The sequence below is a fragment of the Rhipicephalus microplus genome, chromosome 8 (assembly GCF_043290135.1).
Source record: "Rhipicephalus microplus isolate Deutch F79 chromosome 8, USDA_Rmic, whole genome shotgun sequence".
NCBI classification, from domain to species: domain Eukaryota; kingdom Metazoa; phylum Arthropoda; class Arachnida; order Ixodida; family Ixodidae; genus Rhipicephalus; species Rhipicephalus microplus.
In genome coordinates, this window is record NC_134707.1 from 21,452,558 (window position 1) to 21,462,825 (window position 10,268).

General features: G+C 47.7%; 1 protein-coding gene across 3 annotated transcripts in view; it reads right to left on the reverse strand.

Moving 5' to 3' along the window:
* LOC119165738 (uncharacterized) overlaps window positions 1-8,409 on the reverse strand; it is a 34,663-nt gene extending 26,254 nt beyond the window's left edge. Inside the window, exon 1 of one of the 3 annotated variants that reach the window (XR_012885507.1) lies at window positions 8,271-8,401. Coding sequence is in view for 2 of the 3 variants with exons in the window: in XM_075871274.1 (XP_075727389.1) it covers window positions 8,271-8,305 (35 nt within the window). In the remaining variant the exon portion in view is untranslated. Of the gene's footprint in view, window positions 1-8,270 lie in introns of all 3 variants that reach the window. The other 2 variants (XM_075871274.1, XM_075871273.1) reach the window with 2 other exon arrangements.
* Between the last annotated feature and the right edge of the window lie 1,859 nt (window positions 8,410-10,268).

Genomic DNA, 10,268 nt, shown 5'->3' on the forward strand with positions numbered 1-10,268 from the left:
TTTGTGTGATAAAGTACACGTGTTTATTTGCCACGCCCGTACCCCGTCTTTCAATTGTACCCGTTGCAAGCACTCCCGAGATGATTTCGTAGAAAACTTTGATTTTCCGAGGATTTTATATAGAACCGAAGTACTTTGTCAAACAATGCCAACTGCTAGATGTTCGCTACCTCATTTTTGCCGCATTGCGAGGGGTGCTGGTGTGAACTGATCCACCATGCATCATCGATGCCTCGCGTAATCCTGCTGTATGTGCTAAAGAAAACTGAACGAACTAAAATTTACATGTGAACTGAACGGCACTCCGAGGTAGTATGTACCGAGCCTGTCTGAGAGATTTGCCGCAGTATTAGGCCGCTAGCGAGCAGCGCGCCATTGCAGCTGCAAGGGACCGAATGTTTAACGTGGTGATTGTTTCCAGACGAACTACGTCGTCGACAATACTTGCACTGTCAGCAACGTGGAGTTCTTTCTTCGACGAGACAAAAACAATTAACTTCCTCTAAGGTACCGCTTATGTCATGTTCATACTCTGCCTGTGCTCGGTTCAGTGCACTTTGATGTTGCATGTTCCATCAGCGTGATCGCAACAAGAATATCGAAAGTAATAAATACGTACAGCCTTCTGTAAGTGTACAAATATGAACACTACTAAAGTGCTTATTTGGGCCGGTTGGTACATGGTCAACGAAGTGAAAAAACAGCGCGTAACACAGGACACAGGACAGAGAAGAGACGGACGAGGCGCTGACTTACAACCAAAATTTATTTCGTACAGGGGTGTATATATAGCACACGAAATTTGACAAGCGAATGATTGCGCAATCACAGTTTATTTGTTATACGCATACAATCATAACAAAAATTAATCTTTCATGTCACTCGACTTCTCTCCCTCTTCTTTTTTTCAAGTTTCGTGTGCTATATATACACCCCTGTACGAAATAAATTTTGGTTGTAAGTCAGCGCCTCGTCCGTCTCTTCTCTGTCCTGTGTCCTGTGTTACGCGCTGTTTTTTCACTTCGTTGAAATATGAACACATACGCTGTTGGTGAAAGGTAAAGTATGCGATTCTGTGTAGAAAAGCAGTGTCCTAGTGCACACCTTCTAATCGCGGAATACGAGGAAAGTGGGAAAAAGAGGGTGAGGGGTTCAAGTATGTGTGCTGTGAAAAGGAAGGACAGGCGATTGTGGCTCCAGTCGGCCTGGCGGTGTTGTAAAATCTGAACGCATAGTAAGCGCAGGTCTGACATGGCTAGGTACGTGTGATCTGTCGTTTCGCGCGCATAGTTTGCGGTCATGTGATAAAAAAATTCGGCAGATCCCACGTGCCTGGAAGTCGACATTATGCGAAGCATGCGGAGGGAAGGTGACCGTGTTGCAACTTTCTTATTGCGCGACACTTCCTGAAATGACGCTAAATATATGTACAAATGTTGCACGCACGGACTTAAGTTCAAGAAGTGAAGATGTTTACATAACCAGTTGTTTGCATTTGCGCTACTATGCCGACTGGAACATGCGTATTAGCACCACCAGAAGCTGATTTGCAACGCTGATGTTCACCAGGATGCTGACCCTGGACACTACTACATAAATCAACTTCATCGCATGGCAGCTAACCACGATTGTCGTTAACATGACGTGATGGCTATATCAAAGGAGTACGTATGTAATCTTTATAAAATTGGGTATGGGCAGCACTGCAACCACTATTGATGTTTCACGAAGATTGGCGTCTATTTTAAAAGTACTTCCGAGCCCTGGCGTCGCTCTGTGGTAAAAGGCTTCATTCCCACGCAGAATGCTTCGGTTCGATTCCAGCTGGGACCCTGACATTTATTCTTTGCATTCGTCGGGTCGCCGCTACCGATGTCGGGTATTTCTTAACGCTCGCACGCTGAAATTGCCCATGTTTGTTCTCGTCGTTTCTGGGTATATGGTAAGTGTAAATCACCTGTGGCCCATACCCGCATTGATCAGCGGTGCCATTGTCTGGTGGGAAGCGTTTGACGATGCACGCAATATTATTGTGAAATATAGACGTTTTGACCAGCGCGTCATATTCGTCAAACCATCTTACCCTCTTATACTAATTTTGATTCACGCCAAGTTAAAGGGGCGACAACGGGAGCAACCAAACGTAAGCGGATAGATAGATAGATGGATACGCTCAAAGTCGCCGAAGTTCGCAAAGAAATACTTCTCATTTAAAAACCAAAGGAAACATTTCGCACTTTATTGTGAAGTTTTTTACCTCTTATTCTATCTTTCGATGAAATATTCGCATGTTTCCGATGGATTACTGCATATTTTCTATTGACCACCTCTCGTCTGTCCGTTGGAGTTGCTAATTAAAAATGATTCAGTTTTCTGCTCATAAGCTAGCTTTGGTACGTTCAAAAAATTCTTCTGACGCACTGAAAGTACCAATGAGAACACATATACTGGGTTCAGCGTGAGTAATGCATATATATATATATATATATATATATATATATATATATATATATATATATATATATATATATATATATATATATATATATATATATATATATATATATATATATATATATACATATATATATATATATATATATATATATATACATATATATATATATATATATATATATATATATATATATATATATACATATATATATATATATATATATATATATATATATATATATATATATATATATATATATATATATATATATATATATATATATATTGTTGAGACGTTTATTGGCGGACACTTGTCGACGATGCTTGACAGCGACAGTCAGTGCGGATACCGACTCTCTGCACGAGCTGCTCTTCTTTTTGCTAAAAAGGGCAACCCACTAGAAGGCGCTGAAGAGGGCGACCCACTGTCCGAAGGCTTCGCCACAACTACCCCGGCTACGAAGAGGGAGCCGCCTGGCGACCTAAAAGCTGGTTACTATGAGCGGGTCGTGGTAGGCTTTGAGGCGCTCCACGTTGACAATGTCGCGCCCTCGACGGCGCATGTCCGAAGATGGTTCGATGGGTTCAATCAAGTAATTTACAGGGGAAGTGCGTTTGAGGACACGGTAGGGGCCTTCGTGTTTGGGCAATAGCTTTGAAGATAGGCTAGTTGAAGTGGTAGGGATCGAGAGCCAGACGTGCGCTCCAGGGAGGAACGTGGGCGCAGTAGTGCTGGTGTCAGCGCGAATGCCTTTTTGCCGCTCTTGATCATGCGCTGTAATGGTCCTTGCAAGCTCTCGACACTCTTCAGCAAGCTTGGCTTTAGCAGAAATAGGCGCCCACTCTGACGGATCTGGCTTGTACGGAAGTATAGTGTCGATGGTGTGCGACGGGTGCCTTCCATATAATAAAAAGAAAGGTGAAAAGCCAGTAGTGCTTTGAGGGGCGGTGTTATATGCGTAGGTGACGAAGGGTAGAATATCATCCCAATTTGTGTGATCGGCGGCGACGTACTTGGAAAGCATGTCGCCGAGCGTACGGTTGAAGCGTTCAGTGAGGCCATTCGTCTGCGGGTGGTAAGCAGCAGTTTTGCGGTGAACAACGTTGCACTCTTTGAGAATGGCTTCGACGACTTCAGACAGGAAGACGCGGCCTCGATCACTGAGCAGTTCCTGAGGTGGACCGTGTCGCAGCATGAATCGTTGGAGCAGAAAGGAGGCCACATCGCTCGCTGTAGCCGCGGGGAGAGCGGCAGTTTCGGCGTATCGCGTGAGGTGGTCCACAGCAACAATGGCCCAGCGGTTACCAGCCGACGTTAGTGGAAGTGGCCCATACAAATCGGTGCCAACGCACCCAAACGGCCTGGCAGGGCAAGGTAGAGGTTGCAGACCTACCGGCGACAGGTTCGTTGAAGTTTTGCGGCGCTGACATTCTATGCAGGAGCGAACAAATTTCTGCACATAGCGGTGCATGCCGCGCCAAAATTACCGTTGGCGAATGCGCTGGTAAGTCTTCGATACCCCGGAGTGCGCACATTGCGGATCAGTATGAAAGAATTCGCATATGTCAGAGCGCAGACTGCGGGGTATGACTAGTAGCCACTGGCGGCCGTCACCGTTGTAATTGCGTCGGTGGAGAAGGTCGTCGCGAACGGCGAAATGGTGGGCTTGACGACGCAACGCGCGAGTGGATGGAGTGGATTGATCAGTGAGCAAGTCTATCAGTGAGGCAATCCATTGATCCTTGCGCTGTTCAGTAGCAACGGCATGAATGCTAATGGAAGAAACGGCAAGGTGAGACGCTGAGTCGTGGGCATTGTCGTCAGGCAAGGGAGAGCGTGACAGGGCGTCGGCGTCAGCATGTTGCCTTCCGTTGCGGTACAGCACGCGGATGTCGTAGTCTTGAAGGCGAAGTGCCCATCGGGCGAGACGGCCTGAGGGATCTTTCAATGATGATAACCAGCATAGTGCGTGATGGTCGGTGACTACATCAAATGGGCGACGATATAAATAAGGTCGGAACTTGGTAGGGGCCCAGACGATTGCCAGACATTCTTTCTCAGTGACGGTGTAATTAGTCTCGGCTTTTGTAAGCGTACGGCTTGCATACGCCACGACATATTCCGGGGACCCTGGTTTGCGCTGCGCAAGGACAGCGCCGAGACCGACACCACTGGCGTCCGTGTGTACCTCTGTAGGGGCAGTAGGGTCGTAGTGGCGGAGTATGGGAGGCGACGTCAACAAATGACGGAGCGTTGTGAATGCATCGTCACACTGTGATGACCACGAATGGAGAGGCCCGTTATTACCGAGGAGCTTTGTCAGCGACGATACGATAGACGCGAAGTTTCGGATGAAGCGCCGAAAGTAGGAACACAGTCCTATGAAACTGCGCAGTTCCTTGACGGATGTCGGCTTGGGGAACTCGGTCATGGCCCGAAGCTTGGCTGGATCGGGGAGAATTCCGTCCTTGGACACGACGTAGCCGAGTATTGTCAACTGCCGAGCTGCAAATCGGCACTTCTTTAGGTTCAGTTGCAGACTGGCGTCATTTAGACGCGTTAAAACATGCCGCAGGCGTTGGAGGTGCGTGGAGAAGTCCGGAGCGAAAACGACGGCGTCATCGAGGTAGCACAGGCACGTGCGCCATTTCAGGTCACGCAGAACGGTATCCATCATGCGCTCAAAGGTGGCGGGCGCATTGCACAGCCCAAACGGCATGACGTTGAATTCGTACAAGCCGTCGGGAGTGACGAAAGCGGTCTTCGGTCAAGCGTCCTCAGCCATAGGTACTTGCCAGTACCCTGAGCGCAAATCTAGAGATGAAAAGAATTCGGCTCCTTGCAGGCTGTCAATCGCGTCATCCACACGCGGTAGTGGGTACACGTCCTTACGAGTGATCTTGTTGAGACGTCGGTAGTCCACACAGAACCGCACAGAACCGTCCTTCTTCGCGACGAGAACGACAGGAGACGCCCAGGGGCTGTTAGAGGGTCGAATAACATCGCGGCGTAGCATGTCGTCCACTTGCTCGTTGATTACACGGCGTTCTGTGGGAGATACGCGATATGGACGTTGCCGTAGTGGTGGTTGTGCGCCTGTGTCAATGTGATGCGTAACAGTGGATGTGCGGCCGAGAGAAGGTTGAGCGACATCGAAAGAAGAGCAAAATTCTTCCAACAGGGCCACAAGCTGGGAGCGCTGGACCGGCGTAAGGTTGTCGGCAATGGAAGGACCGAATATATGAGCGGATGATGAAACAGATGTAGAAACAGCACTAAGCGTATTGGAGCTTCGGCAGCGCGTGTCATAAGGTTGATCCATGACTTGTGCGTCTTCGATGGGTTCCACGCTGCCGAGACATTCCCCTCGCACCAACGTAACACTGTACGGGGATGAGTTCAGAACAAAAATGGTGGTGCTGCCGCGAGTTACTTGCACGGTCGCGAAAGGAACCAGCAAACCTTTTCTGGTGAAAACATGATGAGATGGTGAGAGGAGTGCAGCGGTGTCGGAAAGACTTGCGCAGTAGACCGACACCACCGCGGACGAGTTTGCAGGCACTTGCGTGTCGTCCCTGACGAGTAACTTGCTTGCAGCAGATGAACTGTCGGCCGGCGTCAAAGAAGAGAATGGTGTCAGCTCTATTTCTGCTGGTGCGCAGTGAATGACGGCGTCGTGGCGGGAGAGAAAATGCCGTCCTAGGATGACGTCGTGAGAGCATGAAGGAATTATGATGAATTCGACGGCACACATCACGTCCTGAATCATGAGGCGGGCTGTACACATCGCTGTAGGGTGAATGCTTTGGGCGCTAGCTGTACGGAGGGAGAGCCCGGAAAGTGGCGTGGTCAATTTGCGCAGTAATCGGCTAAGCTTTGCGTCCATGACGGATACGGCGGCTCCAGTATCTACAAGGGCAGATGCACGAACACCATCCACAAGCACGTCTATCACGTTCGATGGTCTTTGCTGAGGGCTTCCGCAGTTCGACAGCGTCGCAGCCCTTGCCTTGTGGACTGCGACGACTAGTTTTCCTGGTCACCCTCTAGTGGACGTGGCCGCATCGGCGACAGTGAGCGACGTCGCGGAGAATGTGAACGGCGGGTAGATGAAGCGGGGCGGGACGACGGTGACGTAGGTGGCGGTTGGTCATAAAAGCGGCTCGATTGGCTGGGAAAATTGGAGGCGACCTGCGGTCGCTGCACATGATTGCAGTAGCGTGCTACGTGACCGACGCAACCACAGGCAAGGCAGATGGGGCGATTGTCCGCAGTGCGCCATCGGTTCGCGGGTCCCATCCATGTCGAAGAACGCGATGGGCGAGCCGGCTGCTGATATCACTGTAGTGGGTGGCACACGGGGCACGTGGATGACGTCGGTATATGTAGGAGGCACAGTTTCTCCGAAGGCCTGGGGTCTGGCGATGGTTTCGGTGTAACCAAGGGGGCCAGTCACAGGAATCGGTGGGGGTGGCCTGGCGACAACTTGGGCGTAACTGAGTGGTGTAGATACTGGAGGCGGCTGGTGATATTCTGGAACGACCTCCGCGATTTCCTGCTGAATGGCTCGGCGGAAGGGAGGCAGAAGTGTGCTTGACGACTGTTCAGCACGTTGCGGGGAAGCAAAGGCCAGTAAAGAGACCTGGCGGGCAACTTCCTCACGCACGAATGACTTGATTTCAGAAAGCAAGGCGGGGTGGTCAGGAAGTGTTGACAAGGCCGAGAGATCAGCGTCACGTGAGGGTGGTCGACGGGTCATCGAGCGCTGCCGTCGCAGCTCCTCGTAACTTTGGCAAAGTGTAATGATCTCTGCCACAGTGCGAGTGTTCTAGGCCAGGAGCATGGTGAAGGCATCGTCGGCGATGCCTTTTAGAACATGGGTAATTCTGTCGGCCTCTGACATGCTCGCGTCCACTTTCTTGCACAAGTCAAGGATGTCCTCTATGTAACTTGTGAAGGACTCACCGGTCTGCTGTGCTCGTTCACGTAACCGCTGTTCGGCTTGGAGCTTACGAACGGCAGGACGGCCGAACACGTCGACGACGGCGGTTTTAAAAGCGGACCAAGTGGGGAAATCGGATGCGTGGTTGTTGTACCACATGCCGGCCACACCCGCGAGGTAGAAAACCAGGTTGCCGAGTTTACCTGCCTCGTCCCAATGATTGGGGACGCTGACGCGTTCGTACATAGCAAGCCAGTTCTCGACGTCGGTGCCATCCGCGCCGGTGAAGACAGGAGGGTCGCGGATGCGGGGGACACCGGAACATGGCGTCGGCGCAGGAGGAAGCGTTTGCTGTGCGGCGTCTTGGTGCATGGTTGAAGGCACGGTGCGGGATCGAAGCTCCAGGGGCATCAAATGCTAACCGAAGGTGTTAGAAGGGCACAGAACTCTCCCCCAAATTGTTGAGACGTTTATTGGCGGACACTTGTCGACGATGCTTGACAGCGACAGTCAATGCGGGTACCGACTCTCTGCACGAGCTGCTCTTCTTTTTGCTAAAAAGAGCAACCCACTATAAGGTGCTGAAGAGGACGACCCACTGTTTGAAGGCTTCGCCACAATAAATATATATATATATATATATATATATATATATATATATATATATATATATATATATATATATATATATATATATATATATATATATATATATATATATATCTTAGGATAGGATCAAGCAAGCTAAAACGCCCAGTTTAATGTGTGCTACTGTATTGTGCAAAGAGCTCCAGAATGTCTTGCTTTAGATGGTACCCCGTCGAGGTGGCAAACACCTAATTGAAAGTACTGGAACGACTTTTTACTTACCGCAATAAGATCCTCAAACGTAGCTGCTTGTGCATCTGGAAACGTAACTATAAAAAGTGCAAGTACTAGACAGAGCATAATACTAAAAACGTCCACCCTCATACCCAGCAGAAGTATACTAAACTCGCCCTTTTATGCATTGAGGAGTAAATGTCATAAAGTGGAGGAAGTGCGCTAACATGTCGTCAACATTTTCTTTCACTATCCTAATCCGTTTGTCAAAACAGCCACGTAAGCTTTCAGAACTCGTTCTACGGTTACGGTTTCTGTTCTATATTTGAACTTTACTAAACCTCCTGATTAATATTGATCATTTTACATTGCTCCTGAATACAAAGAAATTACAACACAGAGAAGAAAGAAAAGGCACCCGCTTTAAAAATAAATGAACCTTTTCTGCGATATATCTTCAATGGGGAGCCCATATCTCATTTGTTTGTTAGTTATAAGAAAGGTCAGTGATGTTTACTTCTATAAAAAGACTGTATATTTTTTTCAATCACAATTTATGATGTTTCAAAATACCAGGGCAGTGCAAACAAGACCTTTTTAAAACTGCCTTGCGGCGAAGCACAGTACATTCAAAAAAGAATGCTTACGTTGTTCATCATTTGATATTTTACCGCACTAACACACATGTCATCCTAGCAGAAGATGTTCCTGGCTTCGATGATGTCACGAGTTAGGAATTCATTGAGCAGTCCTCTATAAACATTCACTGTGTGTCATCGTAAGAATCTGTTTACTCTTTTTTGAAAGAAATGAAGCCTCATTGTGGCTCGAGCCTCTAACCAGCAAATAATGTTAACTTCTGCTTTACTCGATACACTTTTGTATTGTAAACGCTGCAAATAATAATGCCTGAAATTGCTGTTCCATTACTGACAGTTTGTTCTCATAAATATTGTGCACAACAAAAAACTCCAGAGCAAAGTGAGGTATAGGCCTTGGTGGTTTTTCATGATTGAAAAACTACGGTGATTGCGCTAGTACTCTCTACTTAGTTTTGTGTCTCCTGCCTAACGTCGTATTTCGCAGTCACTGTAGCACAGTTTTTTTTAATAATAAACTGCAAGCCTGTTCTGATACTGTGGCACATTGGACTGCAAAGCTGCAAGAGGGCCAAGCCTGTTCTCAACTCTCTGGGAACACTTTTGCAGGTACACCTGTAAGTATTCACTACGACATAAATCCTAATAAAGAAGTCGCACATTTTACCGCTAATCAAAAGGCCCACATATGAATGGCACTTAAACGATTGAACGAGTGATGTGGTCGTCGTCTGCGCGAGTTTCTTTTGGGGATGTCTTAACTTACTGCTACACATTTCTGAGAGATGGCAGATGTTGTTTGCTGCACGAAAACTAAGCCTTGCAAGGCACGCAACGTTTTCAGTATGATCTTAGCCAGGAAACGCACATAAATTTGCTGATTCTCTTGTAATTGTACAGCTTCACAGTTTTTTTTAATATAGTTTTGTTTTGTTGTTACTGAAAGTTTTGAAACCGCCGAATGAATGTCACACCCTCCACAATGGATAACATTCAGTGAGGGAAGAAGTGCTTCGTCGCTCTGTCTCGGCTCACGTGCCAGCTCAGTGAGTTTAGGTGTCTCAGTGTCTCTCAGTCAATGTCAGTGAGGACATCCGAATGCACCGGCTGACACAACAAACAATCTTCGAAACCAAAGCGTTGTTACGTTTGCCATGTGTTTGCAAATAACAAGAAGAATGGTTAATGAATGCGCCAAAGTGAAGCTCAGAGACGCCAAAAAATAGTCATGGCCCAAACCTGAAATTTTTTACTCAAGCTGACCTTTTTGTTTTTCTTTCCTTTCCTTCTCTCTAAATTTAATCTTTGTTGTCTCTTTCCCTAACACTCCAGTATAAGACAGCCAACCGGCAGTTTTTCTGGTTCAGCTCCCTGTCATCTCCCTTCCTATTTGCTTCCTTCCACCTTTTTTGTGTCCAGACTGGGTCGCAATGTTGCCTATTTGGCG